Genomic DNA, 19,666 nt, shown 5'->3' with positions numbered 1-19,666 from the left:
ATTTCTATTGAATAACTCTGGTTTAAACAATTGTTTAATATTAATTTTTTTCAGATTTCTGTACTTGTTTTAGCCTGCTGTTCAGATTTCTGTACTTGTTTTCGCCTGTCGCTTCATGTTGGCATGGTAATCACTTGATCATAATGATATAAAGTAACCTCCCAAACATCTATGCCTCAGTGTCTAGACACTAAAAAGATGAGACACATGCCAAAAAAGTGTGTCAGCTTAACTACTCTTTTTGAGCAAATGTGTAAAAAAAAACAACCAACAAACAACTTTTCTAGATACATTTACCAAGCAGTTAATTTTGGGGGCACTGTTGGCTGATGTCATGAGATTAAGGTAAGTACTCGGTGATACAAAGACATGGGATCCAGGGAAATAGGAGTGGACCCTGAATAGCAATGAAGTCAGGGTGACAGTTATACAGTGGGGCCTGGAGAACTACCAAGCCAGATATCAGCAATAAGATGAGGACTCCAGGAAAGGACAGAGGGTGGAGTAGAATCTAGAGAATCCTTGATAAAATTTGAGGGGTAAAAAAATCAAGATTATCATAATTGCAAACAATATAAGAAAAAATGAAAACAATAAATTGTAAAAAAAAAAATTAAAAGCAAAGGAAATGTGACTGCCACTTTGAGAACAGTTTGATAGTTCCTTAAAATACTTAACAGTTACCATACAACCTAGCAATTCCACTCCTAGGTATACTTTTATATAGGTATATAAAAGACAGGAAAATCTATGTCCACACAAAAACTTATTCACAAATGTTCACAGCAGTATTATTCATACTAGCCAAAAAGTAGCTAACAATCCAAATGCCCATCAACTGAAGAATAGATAAACAAATGAATGCAATTCCGTATCATGGAATATTATTCAAAAATAAAAAGGAATGAAGTACTGATAAATGCTACAACATAGACGGACATAGAAGACATTATATGAAATAAAAGAAGTCAGTCACAGAAGCCACATATTGTATGATTCCATTCATATGAAACGTTGAGAATAGGCAAATCCATAGAAACAGAAGTAGTTTAGTAGTTACCTACAGCTGGAAGGAAGGAGAATGTGGAGAACGACTACCATTGGATACAGGGTAATAGCACATACAAAGATGTGCTAGTATTAGTTGATAGCTGCTCAACTCTGTAAACATACTAAAACCACGGTACACTTAAAATGAATAAATGTTACGGTACGTGAACGATATCTCAATAAAGCCGTTTTTAAAACGCTTTTAAAAGCACACTACCTGGGCGCCTGGGTGGCTCAGTTGGTTAAGCGACTGCCTTCGGCTCAGGTCATGATCCTGGAGTCCCTGGATCAAGTCCCACATCGGGCTTCCTGCTCGGCAGGGAGTCTGCTTCTCCCTCTGACCCTCCCCCCTCTCGTGCTCTCTCTCATTCTCTCTCTCTCAAATAAATAAATAAAATCTTTAAAAAATAAATAAATAAAAAAAAAAAGCACACTACCTGCTTCTGCTAAGAATACTGCTTAGTGTCTAGATACTGAGTATTAATCATTTGAATAATAATTTAAAAAATTATTTAGCTAAAAATAGTTGTATAATTATAAAAGCATGCAGGCAAAAGGGGGATAAAGATGAGAATAAATAATATCTATCATAATGAGAAAACAATAAACAATATCAAAAAGTAATTTTAACAAATAGGTAAAAGTATACTAATTAAAAATATGACAAAAACTAATAGAGAAAAACAGCTGTCACAGTTAAGTTTGCTTATGAGAAATAGGAGAAAGAGAAGAGTGGCTTCCATAAGACTTTCTGCACAATTTGATTTCTTTAAATCGTATGAATGTACTATTTTATAAAAATTAAAAAAAAAAAAAAAGACTAGGGAGTGCTTGGTTTAGAAGCAGAATGAAACCGTGCGCTCTTAAAGAGGTAAAAGGCACAGGCTTCATTGACATTGACGCACTCTGCGCCTCTGATCTCTCAAGAGAACAGGTTTTTCTCATCTAAGATGTTAGAAAAATGGAAAGTTAAAGGAAAAATGAATTTCCCTTTGTGTTTTTCTTTACCATGACAAATAAACAACTACTTCCAGCAAGAACGATAATATGTACTTGACGCTATGGATCACTTCTCAAATACACAGAGTAGGAAATATTTTAAATGTACCAAGTGTTCACTGGTTGTGACCATTAACATTTTACCTCTTATTGCCAAGAGAAGCACCCTCTCATCTTTGCACTTACTCCCCATCTAACTCACACTCAGTAAAATAAGGGTTTAGTAACCTACTATAATAGAAAACATTAGCAATTTTCTAGAATTATTGATATAAATTGTGTTTTAATTCTTTTTTTTTTTAAGATTTTATTTATTTATGTGACAGAGAGAGACACAGCGAGAGAGGGAACACAAGCAGGGGAGTGGGAGAGGGAGAAGCAGGCTTCCCGCGGAGCAGGGAGCCAGATGCGGGGCTCGATCCCAGGACCCTGGGATCATGACCTGAGCTGAAGGCAGACGCTTAACGACTGAGCCACCCAGGCGCCCCAAAATTGTGTTTTAATTCTAACACTCTTACGCTAAAGCTGTGTTCATTTAGGTATGTATACACAAAATATAACTCCATAATAGAAGTAACGTGTAAAGAATCAGAGTATCTATAGAAGGATTCTTAAGACACTGGGATGCTATCCCCAGGAAAGGGAACTGGTAGTTTAAAAAGCAGAAGCAAGACAAAGACATCACTAAAACCTTGAAAATTTTGAATCACGTGAATAAATTCCATTTTTTAAAGCAAAATATGTAAATAAGACTAGCATGTAATTGTCTATCATACAGCATCCAATTAGTAATATTGTTGTTATTGCTATAATTATAAAATATGATATACCTATATACATACAATTATGTACTATTACTGAAACCCTACCAACTCAAAGCTTCCCCCTTCCCTTCAGAGTTTAATAGAGTGTGAAAACTGAAATTCCAATGGGGAATTGCAGCAAATACACCTGCAATACTGGCAGTCTGATGCTAGGTATTTATGCCAGCACCACAAATTCTTCAGATGCTGCTTCTACAGACTTAAAAATCTAGGAGTAGCAATTTGACTCAGGTCAGTAACTTCAACACATGTCATGAAGAAAGTGGTTAATTGGGGCGCCTGGGTGCCTCAGTCGTTAAGTGTCTGCCTTCCGCTCAGGTCATGATCCCAGAGTCCTGGGATCGAGCCCCACATCGGGATCCCTGCCCATCAGGAAGCCTGCTTCTCCCTCTCCCACTCCCCCTGCATGTGTTCCCTCTCTCGCTGTGTCTCTCTCTGTCAAATACATAAATAAAATCTTTTAAAAAAAATAAAAAAAAAAAGTGGTTAATCAATTAAAAGGAATTAACTGGGGTGCCTGGGTAGCTCAGCTGGTTGAGCGTCTGACTCTTGATTTCAGCTCAAGTCATGATCTCAGGGTCCTGAGATCGAGCCCTGTGTGGGACTCCATGTGAAGCCTGCTTGAGATTCTCCCTCTGCCCCTTCCCCTACTTGCGTGCACACGCGCTCTCTAAAAAAATTAAAAAATAAAAAAATAAAAAAATAAAAGCAGCTTTAAAAAAAAAAAGAATTAACTAACTTTATGGAATTAGGGTTAAAGGAGTCACATTTTTAAGACAGGTTACCCTTCTGTGGAAAGAAATCTAAAACACCCAACATTTTTTAGTTATATTAGCCAATGAAGCCCCTAAGAATCTCTTAGACTTCCAAAAGATGATTGGATTGCCATGATTGTCCTTTTTCTTCAGATCAACAATTAAGATATCCACCTTTTCAAATTCTCATTAACAGGTCTTAAGTATGGTTGGTAAAGTTACTAAAAGCTAATCATAATTCATAAAAAAGCTTAAATAACCCCATGCAGTGCCTTCTAAGTATTCCACAGATGGAAGATATGAGGTTAAAATCCAAACAGCAACTCCATAATACCACAAAAGAAAAAAAAAAAAAAGACAACAAACCTTAAATCAATAAAATGCTATTGCTGAATAGTAAGTTTATCTGGGCTAGCATATTAAAAACTTTTGTACCTTTATCCATATCACTGAAATGCAAACAGAGTTGGTCAACTGGGCAGTGATGACCCATTTCTCTTCCTCATCACTTCAGTGACCAACAAATTAGAGAATGTTTGATGTAGTGAGAAGTTATTACAGAACCCCAGGTATCCTCCTGCCCTTTTAAAAGAAATTTAATTTAAACTTCTCTAGGTCAACATTTTGAACAATTATCAGAGTGATTTCCCCTGAAGCTTGTAAGCCTACGTAAGTAATCCCAATATGCTTGCTTTTCCTTCTATTCTTTTAAGGAAGTGTAATGCTTAATATCAGTATCCATTCATTCCCTTCTAATTTGCAATTTTATTTTATTTTATTTTTATTTTTATTTTTTTAAAGATTTTATTTATTTATTTGACAGAGACAGCGAGAGCAGGAACACAAGCAGGGGGAGTGGGAGAGGGAGAAGCAGGCTTCCTGCTGAGCCGGGAGCCCGATGTGGGACTCAATCCCAGAACCCTGGGATCATGACCTGAGCCGAAGGCAGTCGCTTAACCAACTGAGCCACCCAGGCGCCCTAATTTGCAATTTTATAAAACCAGACAACTGAATGAATTACAACTATGTGTTAAATAATAATAAAAAATTGTAAATAACAGCCTAAAAACAAACATATGAACAAAGTGTTTGCACCATTTGTCTGGGGATTTCAGATGTTCAGGAGCCTTTTTGGTTTACTTCCTGATTGTCAAATACCAACCAATTCCAAAAAAGGTGATGTTCCAAATAACCCAATTCCATGCTGACGCACAGCTGTTATTCTTTAAAAAACAACAATAAAAAAACCCTGAAGCCTCACAGTTACAACAAATGTCCAACAGACACTTGACTGATTGTATATATATATATAATCACAAAACTACACACACATACACTCATGAAGTTTGCTGTCAAATACTAAAAGGAGGAAGAGAACACTTAGAACACTTCACAACCTATAGGAAGAGACAGAAGTAAAAATCCTTAATAGCTTATTTGAAGAATCACATTCTAATATTACCTGGAAATATAAATACACCAGATTTACGTATGAACATCAGTACTTTTCAATTAAAAAAAAAGTTCTCTGAACATTAAAAAAATTCCATACATTACTTTTTTGACCGGCATAATCTCTAATATTTCCATTTTCATGTTTGTCTTAAGAAGTTTTGCTGAAATCTTAAGAGAATTGACCATTTTTTCAATATAACTGTGAATAGTTAAGTACTCTATTTGCTAACAGGCATGCCTGAAACTAATTTCAAAAGCAGTATTAATGAAATTAATGAAAGTCTTACACATACACTGATTATCAATGAAAGACTATCCTAAAAGCAAAAGGCACTTTAGCTTATCTCTGGAATCCAAGTAACAGGTAACAGCATTACAATTCTCTATAACATATACAATTTAGAGCAAGAGCTCTAGAATCAGAATGTCTGAGTTTAAATTCTAGCAAAGCAACTTTCTGTCCAAGTAATCTTGGATAAATTGTTACACCTCTCTAAATTTCATTTACCTAATCTATAAAGTATGGATAACAGTATTAGCTAAGTTTGTGGAATTGCTGTAATGATTACACTGAAATATTGCAAATAAAGAATTTGGCAGAATGCTCATTTAGAACACAGTAAACATTCAATAGACATATCACATGTCAATCACATTATTATTTGTGGCCACTTTCTATTAAAGTAACCTATTTATTTTTAGCTTCAAAAGCCTAGGATTTCACATGATATAATTAAGGATAATGAAAAAGAGTTCTAACATTAGTGCTTTGTACCAGTGTTACTAATATTTTTGCCTGCCTACCCACCTCTCTGACTTTAAGGCATGTCTGTTCAATCCTAGGCCTGTAAGTTCATTTAAATTTCACCACCATCTAAAATACAAGTTTCTAGAAAAACAGTTCCTCTTCTATCAGAAATGTTTACTTTTTATTAAATTGATTTCTAAGGACAATCAAGAAATTAATGACTCCAGAATATGTTGAAAAGAGAACATATTAAGGGATTCATATTTTATGCCACTGTTGGCCATGGCACCCTGGAGACAAAAGGAAAAGTTGATTTGGCAGAATTGAAAAACAAAAAAATACATCATTGCCTCAATCTGATCAAACCAGAATGCTTCTAAGAAAACTATTCAATACAAAAATATAAGATTCAACTATTTACAAAATTTTAACTTGCATACCCTTTAAAAGTAGACCTTTCTCCATAAAACATAAGCAAAAGTGGGCAGGGGGATTGTAAACTAAGAACCCAAATCTACAAAGTTTTATCTTTATATTTTATAACAGACCAAGCTCATTACAGATACAGTATATACTGAAATAATTTTCTGAATGTCCATTATGTGCTGGGTATTAACTCATTTTTAAAAACAGAAAACTCAGTAATAAACCAAATAGAATAAATGTCCCTTTTTAAAATTAATTTAATGGTAGAAATTTTTGGAAAAACAAATTGTTCTCCTTTAACTCTACTTCAGTTTTTCCTTGTACTATTCACACAGGTCTTTATATGAATATACATTTCTACATCACATTCAACCAATTTCAAATACAATTCACATAACCAAGGAAGATTTGTACAATCCAAGATAGAAGCAAAGACTGCAACCTCTACTCTAAAACCAGTAAACCATAAAAATACCTCTACTCTTGAAATCATTGTTAAGATTCCCTTTCCACCACATCCCTAACCTAAAAATACGCTAGAAAATGATGCTAAATGTTCCAACAAATTCATTTACTTATAGTGATTATGTTTTTAGAACAGTATCTGGGAAATCAGGTTGGTCCTGTTAGTACCAGCATATACTCCAGTCACACCCACGTGCTGTCCCTCCATTCTCCATTGCAGGGTGGAGCATCACAAGAGACACCACAGACTTACAGTCTGCCCATCCCCATCCCTATCCCACAATCCCACGAGTCTTAATAAAAAATATGAAACTGTGGCATCAGGTCAGCATATGCCTGTTTCACAGCATTCTCTATAGAGCACACAAAAACAGAGCTCCCCCAGTCTCAGAATCTGCTGCTGACACTTAAAAAACTCTGGCTTCACCAGCCTTGCTGTTTCTCCAAAACAGTATCTCACACCTGCAACTGAAGTCCAAAACAAGGGGCAGACAGCACAGAGTGCAAGAACTGATTTTCATGTGAACTATGCCAGTGAAATGAATGTCACCTCATTTTCTCAATGACATTCCCAATCAGCCATAAATTGATTTGTGAATCTCTGGGTTCCCTTAAAGTTTGTCCTAGTACCTGTGCCTTAAAATCATTTCACAATTAGCATTCTACAGATGCATGCAACAAGAAAGCATGCAATTCTTATATGAAACTATTAGTGTTTTAACAACTCTGGAAAGGTGTGGTCGGGAAAGGAATGAAAACTTAATGAAAGTAAGGCTTTCAGCCTCATACATGAGCTCTCATCCACATAAACATGGATGATCTAGAAATTGGCTAAATTCTAATAACCTAATTTTTAGATATCACAAGGAAATGAAACTCCCCTGGGAACAGAATAACTCTAAGCTGCCACGTAGTTTTTGGTTTTAATACAATATAACTAAACACTGCACAATAATATGCAACTACTATTAATTATTCTCTCTTCACTAAAAAAAAATTGATGTAAAAAGTTTTATATGAGGAAATAAATGATACTGATTTACTTTCCTCTTTCTAAATCTTATATTTAAAAATTAAACCTAGCCAATTAGCTAAATTTTTGCCAACAGTATACCAAAAGGATTTATTACTAATATTTTAACCAAAATCACCATAGAAAGTCCTTTACCTTCTCTTTTTTGAGTAAAATATTATGCAATTCTACAGGAGGAACTGTATAGCTGCTAACATTTACTTAACAACACTTGCATCTGAACGTGAACCAAAAAGAAACACTGGTTTCACCGCAGTAAGTAAAAAAAAAAAATACCTGAAATATACAAATATACAGGCATCTGTTAAGCGCCTGACTCTTGGTTTGGGCTCAGGTCCTGATCTCAGGGTCGTGAGATTGAGCCCCATTTCGGGCTCTGCCCTCAACATGGAGTCTGCTTGAGTTTCTCTCTCCCTGTCCCTCTGCCCCTCCTGCTCGTGCTCTCCCTCTCTCTAAATAAATCTTTAAAATAAATAAACAAACAAACTTGGGATGAATGCTTAACTCAACCAAAAAGGCAAAAAATATCTATTATAAAATCAACTTTTAATTTCTGCTGGAGCCTCCACAAACCAAATAAAGACTGCTATTATTACTATTACTATCATTATTTTAAGTTTACCTAAGAATAATCATTATTTATGAAAAACAGGTTTTAAACGTACCAAAGATTAAATTAAAGGCTATTTAAAATATCTAGTATTGGGGCGACCTGGGTGGCTCAGTTGGTTAAGTGTCTGCCTTTGACTCAGGTCATGATCCCAGAGTCCTGGGATAGAGCCCCATGTCGGGCACCCTGCTCCCCAGGAAGCCTGCTTCTCCCTCTACCTTAGCCCTGCATCTCCCCCTGCTTGTGCTCTCTCTCTCTCCCTCTCTCTGTCAAATAAATAAATAAAATCTTTATTAAAAAAAATATATATATCTAAAGTTTCTACGTCACAGTTAAATCCAAAAAACATTTCCACTGTTTTTTGATAAATTACCATGGAACTGCTATAACTAGGGTCAAGGGTGAGGTTTTTGAATCTACATAAAAAATTTCTTTTTTAAGACTTTAATAGAAAGCATTTAAATAAAAACCATTAGTTTACTGCTCCCAAAAACAAATCTAACATTTTTAGGTGAAGAAAAATTAGAAACTGTGCAGTTAATAGACTGTAAAGTTAAATATCATTGCCAGTAACCAAATGCTGTCTGCTAAACTTCAAGGGGACCTATAGTACGTTAAATTTTTAAAAAGTGAACTCATCTACCTTCTCATCTCAGCACTTTCTCAACTTTCCCATTACAATCGACAATATAACTCAGCAGTCAAGTCTTCCAGACCAACAACATAAGAATTTATTTTTAACTCCTGACTCCTTCCCAGATATTCCCCTTCGATCCAATCCAAAATCCTGCCAGTTCATTATTCACACTATCTCTCAAATGTGTTATTTTCATAACATTTTTACATTTTATTTTATACTTCTTCATGTTCACAACATACCCTACTATCTCCCTGAAAGGACTCTAATGTCTACTGTAATCCATTAACCCAGCTGCCCAAATCACCTTCCAATATCTGTTCACCAATCTACAGTAAATCCCAATCTCTCTTGAATGATAACCAAACTCTTACAGGCCCCCTCTGCCCTCCATCAGCTATGGTTAACACATTTCCCAAACTCTCTCTTCTTATTATCCTACTTAGGCCCCTTTAACTCAGATTTACCAATTTGCTTGGTAAGTACAAAAATCATCTAACTGCCACACAAAAATCACCATCTCTGTGCTTCTGTTCATTCCTTCCATCTAGAAACCTTTATGCTTCTCAATTCAAGTGACTGCCTCCTTTAACACCTGTCTTAAAACACATCTCTGCAGGAAGTCCTTCCTCTCCAACTCAGAGGCCCTGTATTCTTCATCCCTCTGAACAAAGCTTTCTGCTTATAGTTATACTCTTGCATTCATCATGATATTGTTTTCATAGTTTGTCCCATAACCTGCCTCTACGACTAAATGATAAGCTTTTGAGACCAAGGACTTTAATTTCTTTATATATTTCTCTCTTGAACAGGGGTCCCTTAGAACAGTAGCACTGTTAACAAATGTTTAATGATACCCTTTTTCTTCTAAAATGTCCTTAAAGTCAAGGTTGTCAAAAACACAAAATTTGCACTGAACTCCAATTTTTTAAATGTTAAGTTGATCTATATGAGAATAGAAAATTAAACACTTTAACCTATGCACTTTACAAGAGTTACTCCGTCCTCAGTCAACAACCCCATTACCAAGAATTAAGGAATCATTTTCAAAGAAAATATCAGAAACAAAATGAAAAGTCCAAAAACTTAACATTATAAGCTATTCTATTTTGCTCTCTGAAATTGATCTAATAAAATAATTGCCTAAAATTGATTTCAAGTGGTTTTTAAACTATATTACCAAGATGAAAAACATACAAACACTCCAGTACCACAAGAGGCTCTTAAGTAGCTATTATAAGATTTGCCTCATCATAGCTGAAAATTACCCCAGAATTTTAAAATATTCCTTTCAAATGACCCCATGAAGTGCTTAGAAAGCTTGACTCTTCTCTGAAAAATGCATCATCAGCTCCCCTCTTCACATACCCAGCATTCTGTACTAGTCACAAAAATAAATAATAAATAACTTTTAAAACTGATCTGCCATTCAGCTACTACCTTAGACTACCCTGTTTCAGGCAAGTCCAAAAGCGAACATGAATTGAAATCCTGAGCTCAATTAAAAATGATAATTTTAGGTTGCTTAAGGATATAATCAATGTCACATAACAGCATGTATATATTTTTTAAAAATTGTTCTTCAGTTCTCTCCTTCTCCTAGGCAACAAAATAGTTTTTCTTTGCCGTCACTGTGCCCTTTTCTCGAGGAATAAGGAAACAATGTAGATAGTTTTGTCAAATTCTGCAAGTATGGTTTAAATAAGCTGTCACTAAATACCACATAAACATATCTACAAATACAGATACTTTGGAAGAGCAGATACTTAGTATACCAAACACCTCAAGAACACAGGCTATTTAGCACAAATGTGGTACAAAAGTACATTCTAGCAACAACCCTAAACACAAGCTCAAATATCCCTATTATATTCAGGACTACAGCCTTCTGCAAAAGCTATGACAGAAAGGTCTAAATCCATATTGTTATAACTAAACCCATAGTTTTATCTCAATGTGGCAGGAAACCAATGCAAGAGTATTTTAAATAGTCCTAAGAAGGGACCCTTGAACTCTAGATCATTTAACAAGTGCTGAATGCGATGGCACCCCAAAACTGAACTTAATGATGAGTCAGTGACAATTAACATTCAACTTAGTATCTGGCAACATGACAATACAAACCTCAATCAAAACTTGGACCTACTTCCAAGTTACCTTTTGATTATACATAAATTATATAGTGGTAAATTGGTAATGTCAAAACGGGAAGGTTAAGAGATGACATTAAATCATGTGTCCAATTAAAACAATGCCTGTAGCGATACTACTGCTACTGGGTCTACCAGCTCCCACCGACCCTTTCTAAAGGGAGAACTCAAGGCTCCCCTCCAAACGTGAATGCTAGGTACTGACCAAGTTCATCTCTGGATTAAGAACAAATACTTTGTAATCACACAGGCAAGAAACAAATGTTAGGAGACTGTGACATTTAGTCTTTCTAGCAAGTATACAAAACTATGATAACCCCTGAGACCTGAGCCAAATAAAATAACCCTCATTTCAAAAGACACATACTCTGCAAATGTACATAACGATTTGAATCGTCTTGTCCTTCTCTTTATTCGAAAGGATGAGCAAGTAAATACTTTCATCACTATTTTAACATGGAAATACTCAAGCACTTGATAAAGCTGACTACCAACAGCACAAAAAGTATAAGAAAAGAAACAAGTTTCAAATCAAATCATCCAAACAAAAAGCATATTCTCTCAATTCAAGGTTAATGAGACCGGGGGAGGTGATATGGGAGGAGGAAAGAGGGAGCTGCCTCATCCTTGACTGAGACAGGTTTTTGCCCTTTTCCACCACCTCTGATTATTATTAGCAGGAGGTTTAATATTTTAAGATCCTGGTTAGTAAAGGCTTTTTATCTTAAGGGTGAGGTGGAGAAGGGGTGTAAAATAAAATCAATACTCACTGCTAACTTTCATGCTGCCAAAAGCTGAAGGCTGCTGCACTGGCTTGCAGCTCTCCGCAAAGGAGGTGGTTCTGGGCCGCCCTGACATGATCACTCTCTTCCCGGATCACCCTCTTTTCCTTCCTTCCTCCTTGTCTTCCTTTTGTTTTATGTTGGGGTGTTAGGTTAATGATAAATGCAGCATTAAGTTCTCCCACAAGAAGATTTAAAAAAAAAAAAAGACTTCGTCCTCTTGGCTTTTCACTCCTTTTGTACAGCTATAAAAAAAAACGAGCGATGTATTTCTCCTTCAAGACAGATCAGTATGGATATTTAACATATAGATGATTTGGGGCTGGAAAAAAAAATACAATTCTTTCCCCTCCCCTTCCTTGGAGGGGAAAAAGGAAGGGGGGAGTCTTAAAAAAAAATATATCACGTGAAACGGGGGCAAATACTTGATTGAAAATAAGTACTTTGAATATTATATTTTCCTCGGGGATTTTTTTTCCGAGTCAATGAAGAAGGGAAGCGGCGGAAGGATCACGAGTCTCACGCTTGAAAAGAAGGGGGATGGGAAGGAGGGAGGGAGAGAGAGGGAGGGGGTGGCTCGGAGATGCGACGGGAAACGCTGCGGCTCCGGCAGCGGCGGGATCCGGCGGGCTGACGGCGGGGGCCCGGCGAACTGGATGGAGGCAGAGTCGCGAGTCAGTCAGAGGCGGGCGGTGGCGGCGGCTCCTCTTCTCATTGCGCCAGGAGCAGCTGCAAGCGGCGGCTGGATCCAGCGGCCATGGCGGCGGCTGTGGCGGAGGCAGCTCCCTTCAGACCCCAGGCAGCGGATCCTCGACTGCTCCCCATACGCCGGGGACATGGGAACCCGGCAACCGCTTCCGTCCCTTGGGGCCCCCTCCCCCGTCCGCGGCACCAGCGCGGCCGCCCTCCCGCCCCTCGCCTCTGCTCGGTGCCCGCTCAGGAAGTGTCCGCGCTTTGCCCCCAGCCCGGAGCCCTGTCAGCGGCTGCGGGGCCGGCTCCTCCTCGCTTCCTTCCTTCCTTCCTTTGTCACTCGGCCCGGGCGGCGGCGGCGGCGGTGGTGGCGGCGGCAGCACAAGCCTGCATTCGCCCGGGTCGGGGGCTGCTCTGTGTGAGGAGCGCCGTCTGCGCAGCCGCCTAGCTCTTCCCCACTCCCCCTCCCCCCTCCTACTCGTCCTCCGCCTCCTTCCTCCCCCACCCAGCCTTACACCGCCCAGCGCCCCGCTACCCGCGTAACAGGCGTCTGGGAATCGCCGGCCGAGGTCCGCGCCCGCCCGCTTCGGCTGGGGAGCCGAAGCCGGAGAAGAGCCAATCACGGACGTCGATTGTTTGCGACTCCTCCCGGAAAAAGCCGATCGACCCGAGAAACCAATTAGAAAGTGTCCCTAGAAATCCACGCCCAAAAAAGCGGAAAATGCCGAAGATAGCCGAACGAGAAGAAGGTGGGTTCTCATTCCATGGCTGGCTAGAGGAGAAATTCGACAATGGCAGCAGTGGCCAATCACAGTGGCCGGCCCTCACGAAAAAGCTTGAAGAGTTAAGGACAGTGAAACCCGGAGTCACTGGTGAAACAGCACGGCTGGGCGCCGCGGCCGCCTTGTAATTGGCCGAAAACTCCGCTGGGAGTGTACCTCCCTCAGTGATTGGTGAAGCGAGGGGGGCTTCCGAGGACTGGATGGCCAGTCAGAACGTCTCCTCCCTCGCCAAGGTGGGGAGAAGAAGAAAGAAAAGGGAGGGCGTCTATAAAGCGCCTTTTCATTGGCTTGAAGCTTTGGAACTGGAGTGGGGGCAAAAGGGAAAAGGAGGGAGGCTGAAACCCGTAGCGGCAGCCAATCAGCACTCAGTGCCGTCCAATCGCAAGACCTAGATGCGGTGTGATTGGCCTTCCCCCTCCGGCGGCGGTCCCAAGAGCGGAGAGCCTCGCTAGTGGGGTCGTGGCGGACCGTGTGATGGGCTTGTCTGCGGCTTCTGTCAGCCGTTGTGGAAACCGCAGATAGGGAGCGCGGGCACTCTGCGCAGCCGGTCCGAAACTGCTGCGGTCAGCGGCGCTGGGCTCGGAGCGCTCAAGCGAACAGAGAGTTTAGAGGGGCTCTCCCCACCCACCAAGAGTCTCTCGGCCCGACGCGGCTAAAATTGCGCGCTGGAGCCTTCCCTCCGCCCGGGATAGCGCGTCGGAAGAACCAGCGTCTTCCCCGAAAGGGCCAGACGGGTCCAGAGCCGCCTACCCAGTCGGGTGCGAACTCTCAGACGCTAAAGTAGAACAAAGCTTCTAGAGAGGCAGCGCCTACGGGCCCTCGCGCGCTGCCCAGCAGCGGTGGCCATTGACAAAGTGAGGCCGATTGCGCCTGGTGTGCGCAGCCAGGCCGGGCCTTCTGGAAACGCCCCTGAGAAATGAGCTCATGCTGAATGCGCGCGCTCCTTGGGCGCGACTGCCCAGCGCAAAGTGAGCCCCGAAAACAGGTATGGGGAAATGCCGTCAGGCCGGATATCCTGAAGCCTCCGAGGAAACGGGGAGTCAGAATAGCCCATAGCTTTCGGTCCTTTGGAACTAGGACAGTCTATAAATAAAAGTACTAGTTAAGCAGGTTTCTCACATAGGCCGGTGTTCATTGTTCTACTGAGAACCAATTCCTTAGGTTTGCCTGAGGACAGTGAGGTATGGATAAGCCAGGATAGCAGAAAAAGTAGAATGGACAGTTGCCATCCTGACTGTAATCCCGTGGTGCCTGTAATTTCCACCTGCAGAGTCATCCTTTTTATGAAGATACTATCTCCAGAAAGCACATGTAAAAATACTCATAGTTGATCAGATTACTTAGCTATTGCTTTGAAAAACTTGTGAGGGACTTGGAACAAAGTAAGCTTTGATGGGAGACAGGAAAAGTCTAGGTAGGGTTTGCAGACTCAAATCTACGGGGAGCGGGCGGGCAGAAAAATAAAGCAAATGAATGAAACTGGCCTGGTATAAAACAATGGAGAATAATAAGAAATGTGACAAATTAGTGTCCGTGCTGTAACTGAAAGGAGCAGCTGTTAAGCACTAGCAGATTGTTGCTCACAAGAATGTGGGTCCATTGTTCTGAGATATATGGTTTTTTCCCCCCAAGAGAAACCCTAAAGCTGGATTTTTGTGTGAAATCTTCGGATTTTTAAGTATTGGCAACCGATATTCAGAACCCTGCAGGCCAAACTAAAAACAACCAGGAATAGACATGGCCGGCATGCAATTTGTAATGTCAAACCTGAGCATAGGTTTTATAGCCAATAGAGGCTCTTGTTCTTTGCAGTTAAAAGAAAACATAAGGTCTCTGGATGTCACAGAAATGGATAAAGAATGTTAAAAGTAAACTCAGTGCATGGCAACTTTGTCAGGTAATGTCTCTCCATGGCATTATGAAAGACCTTTGCCTCTAGCACCTAAAATGTTGTGAAGCAAAGCTTTAAATCCTGCCTTCCTCTTTACTCCATACCCCTACTTCCAGTTATACCAGTAGGAAAAGTGAATAACAAATGTTTAGATTATACAAATTGGAAACATGGCTGTTCTTCTATATACAATAAAGTAGAAAAATAGTCAGACTTAAGTTTGATTAGTAGCCTTACTGTTACTGCCTTCAAATATTTTGAACTGATGCTGTTAAAAAAATCTGACTCAGGGAAATTTTAAGGAAAAGAAGTATTTCAGTCTAGAAGGGCTTAAGAAGGGAGAAGTTAATGAGAAAATACAGAACGGCTGAAATTAACATTCAGTGTATCTCTGAACTTCCAAACTCTTGCTTTACCTTCCACCTGTTGTCAACCACTGATCAGTTTATAATAATTATAATAGTTGATATTTACTGAGTGTTTACAATGTGCCAGGCACTGTTCTTAAGTGCTTCACACATATTATATCAAATTTATAATACTATGATGTAAGTACTGTTACCACCTCCACTTTTCAGATAGGAAAATGTAGGGCCAGAAAGGTTTACTAACTTACCTGAAGTCAATTAGCTAAAGTAACAGAGCCAGGAATCAGATCTCCTGTTCCTAGCCTATACTCCATACTTCTCTCAAATGCGGTCCTCACCTCTGCTGGTCTGTCTTGCTTTATCTTGAAGTCTAAGCCTTACATCTTGAACTGTGTGTGACTTGTTGTGAACATATCTCTAGTTTGGTTTCCTCCAGGGCTCATCAAATGCTCCCTTGCAGAGATCAGTGATTCTGAGCCACAGTAACAATAAACCAAAGGATTAGAAAAAGTTAAATGTAGGAAAGCTGGGTGGTACAGAACAGGTAGTATAGTAGGAAAAAAAGAGGTTGATGAGTGTGTCCCCAAGATAATAATTATGAATTAAAATGCACAATGAGCTAACTTCTGTAGTAATAACAAATTTGTATAGCAGTTTGCAGTTAGGAAGTACTATCATGTTTATGAAGTTTAGGAAGTACTAGTATGAAACTTATTCTGTTTTTATAAATGAGGAAACTACACTACAGTAAGTGACTTGCTTAAAATCACTTAGCTGCATTTTTTTTTTTTTAAGATTTATTTATTTATTAGGGAGAGAGTGCCTGCAAGAGCAGGGGGAGGGGCAAAGGGAGAGGGAGAAAGAATCTCAAGCAGGCTTCCTGCTGAGTGCAGAGCTCAACTTGGGGCTGGATCTCATGACCATGAACCAAGCCAAAATCAAGAATTAAACGCTTAGGGGCACCGGGGTTGCTCAGTTGTTTAATAGTCTGCCTTTGGCTAAGGTCATGATTCTGCAGTCCCAGGATTGAGCCCCATGTTGGGCTCCCTGCTCAGTGGGGAGTCTCCTTCTCCCTCTTCCTCTGCCCCTCCCCATTGTGTTCTCTCTCTCTCTCTCTCAAATAAATAAAATTTTTTAAAATAAAAAATAAAATAAAATTCTTTAAAAAAAAATAATCAGACGCTTAACCAACTGAGCCACCCAGGCACCCCGATTTAGCTGCATTTTTAATTGAAACTAGGAGAAAATATAGGCAAGCTTAAGAATAAAGATGGCAAATAGGATATGAGATGCAGTTTAATTAAATGAACCCAGAGTCACCCATTCCAAATAGAAGTCCACAGGGAAACTCTTCTTTGAGGACCTCATTTATTTAGCAAACATATTAAACCCCTAAAGTTTGGGTGCTGGTCATCAAAATTTAATAAGATATGGTCTCTTTGCTCCAGATACTTGTAGTCAAATACTATGAGATAAACAAGAGTTGTTTAGTAATGAACTCTAGGAAAGCCCTCCAATATCAAGGTCAAAGATTAAGAAAAAAGGGAAAATAAACACATTTATTGAGTACTTAATTTCTCTCAAAACCCCAAGAGATAGGTATTATTAGCCCTTCTTTTAATACACAGAGGGAAAGATAAGTACATGCTCAAGGTCTCATGATCAGTGAAGGCAGAGCGGGAGGGGCACCTGGGTGACTCAGTTGGTTGAGCATACAACTCTCGGTTTCTGCTCAGGTCATGATCTCATGGGTTGTGGGATCAAGCCCCTCATCAGATTCCATGGTCAGCAGGGAATCTGCTTGAAGATTCTCTCTCTCTGCCCCTCTCCCCACTTGCATTTGTGCATGTGCACGCGCTCTCTTTTTCTCTCTAAAATAAATAAATTCTTAAAAATAAAAGAGCTGGGATGGGATTTACACCTGAATGTCTTTCTGCTAGATTACTCTGCCTTCCATCAAAAATAACACTGTTTATCTCATTTACATAAAATTATCTGGCAAGCACACACAGATGTCTGGAAATACTCATTTTGATGGCATTTTGGATGATCTTTATTGTCTCCATGCTTTCCAGTAACATCTTCATTTTCCACTTTTACATAAGAAACAAAACACTTAAGAAGAAAACACAAAGGTAGGATTGCAGAAGAACCAAAGAAAAAAGTGAAATCGCTCAATTTTATTAGGAATTAATAAACTGACACAGAGGCACCCTTGGTCAATAATTTTGATAAATGTTCCACAGGAAAATAATCTAACAGGAAAGGTAAGTAATTTTTTTTGGATGTTGAGTTTTATAAGTTCTTTACAGATTTTGGAGGCTAACCCTTTATCCAATATGTCATTTGCAAATACCTTCTTCCATTCTGTAGACTGCCTTTTAATTTCACTGATTGTTTCTTTTTTTGTGCAAAAACTTTTTATTTTGATGAAGTCCCAATTGTTTTTGCTTTTGTTTCCCTTTCCTCAGGAGACATGTCTAGAAAGGAGTTGCTGTAGCCGATGTCAAAGAAGTTACTGCTTGTATTCTCTTCTAGGATTGTTATGGATTCAGGTCTCACATTTAGGTCTTTAATATTTGAATTTATTTTTGTGTTTGGTGTAAGAAAGTCCAGTTTCATTCTTCTACATGTTGCTCTCCAGTTTTCCCAACACCATTTGTTGAAGAGACTGTCTTTTTCCCATTGGATATTCTTTCCTGCTTTGTCGAGGATTAATTGACCATATAGTTGAAGTTCATTTCTGGGTTTTCTGTTCTGTTGATCTATATGTCTATTTTTGTGCCAGTACCATACTGTTTTGATCACTACAGCTTTGAAGTATAACTTAAAGTCTGGAATTGTGATGCCCCCAGCTTTGCTTTTCAAGTTTGCTTTGGCTATTTGGGGTCTTTTGTGGTCCCTACAAATTTTAGGATTATTTGTTCTGGCTCTGTGAAAAATGCTGGTGGTATTTTGATAGGGATTGCATTAAATGTGGAGATCGCTTTGGGTAGTATAGACATTTCAGCAATATTCTTCTGATCCATGAGCATGGGATGTCTTCCTTTTCTTTGTGTCATCTTCAGTTTTTTTCCTCAGGGTTTTATAGTTTTCAGAGTACAGAGTACAGGTCTTTCTCTTTGGTTAGGTTTAATCCTAGGTATCTTACTGTTTTTGGTGCAGTTGTAAATGGGATTGATTTCTTAATTCCTCTTGCTGCTGCTTCATTATTAGTGTATAGGAATGCAATGCAATTATCGGTGTATAGAAATGCAACAGATTCTGTATATTGATTTTGTATCCTGTGACTTTACTGAATTTATTTATCAGTTCTAGCAGGTTTTTCTTAGTGGAATCTTTTGGGTTTTCTATATGTTGGTATCATGTCATCTGCAAATAATGAAAGTTTTAGTTCTTCCTTGCCAATGTGGATGCCTTTTATTTCTTTTTGCTATCTGATTGCTGTGGCTAGGACTTCCAGTGCTGTGTTAAATAACAGTGGTGAGAGTGGACATCCCTGCTTATTCCTGACCATAGAGGAAAAGCTCTCACTTGTTCCCCATTTAGTATGATATTAGCTGTGGGTTTTTCACATATGGCCTTTATTGTGTTGAGGTATGTTCCCTCTAAACCTACTTTATTGAGAGTTTTTATCACAAATGAATGTTGTACTTTGCCAAATGCTTTTTCTGCATCTATTAAAATGATCATATGGTTCTCCTTTCCTTTATTAATGTGGTGTGTCATATTGATTGATTTGTGAATATTGAACCACACTTGCAACCCAGGAATAAATCCCACTTAATCATGGTGAGTGATTTTTTTAATGTATTGTTGGATTTGGTTTGCTAGTATTTTATTGAGAATTTTTGCATCCATGTTCATCAGAAATACTGGCTTGTAGTTCTCTGTTTTTTAGGGGAGTCTTTATCTGGTTTTGGTATCAGGGTAATGCTGGCTTCATAAAATGAATTCGGAACTTTTCCTTCCTTTTCTGTGTTTTTGAACAATTTCAGAAG

The 19,666-nt window shown here is 39.1% G+C and overlaps 1 protein-coding gene across 3 annotated transcripts in view; it reads right to left on the bottom strand.

Annotated features, from left to right (window-relative positions):
* GSK3B (glycogen synthase kinase 3 beta) overlaps positions 1-13,460 on the bottom strand; it is a 212,125-nt gene extending 198,665 nt beyond the window's left edge. Inside the window, exon 1 of one of the 3 annotated variants that reach the window (XM_031037801.2) lies at positions 11,923-13,460. In XM_031037801.2, coding sequence (XP_030893661.1) covers positions 11,923-12,010 — 88 coding nt within the window. In that variant the 5' untranslated portion in view covers positions 12,011-13,460. The remainder of the gene's footprint in view (positions 1-11,922) is intronic. The other 2 variants (XM_006742174.3, XM_006742175.3) reach the window with 2 other exon arrangements.
* Positions 13,461-19,666: the final 6,206 nt, after the last annotated feature.

This window comes from Leptonychotes weddellii, chromosome 1, assembly GCF_054177405.1.
Source record: "Leptonychotes weddellii isolate Sample4059 chromosome 1, ASM5417740v2, whole genome shotgun sequence".
NCBI lineage: Eukaryota > Metazoa > Chordata > Mammalia > Carnivora > Phocidae > Leptonychotes > Leptonychotes weddellii.
This window is presented reverse-complemented; position numbering and strand designations above follow the sequence as displayed.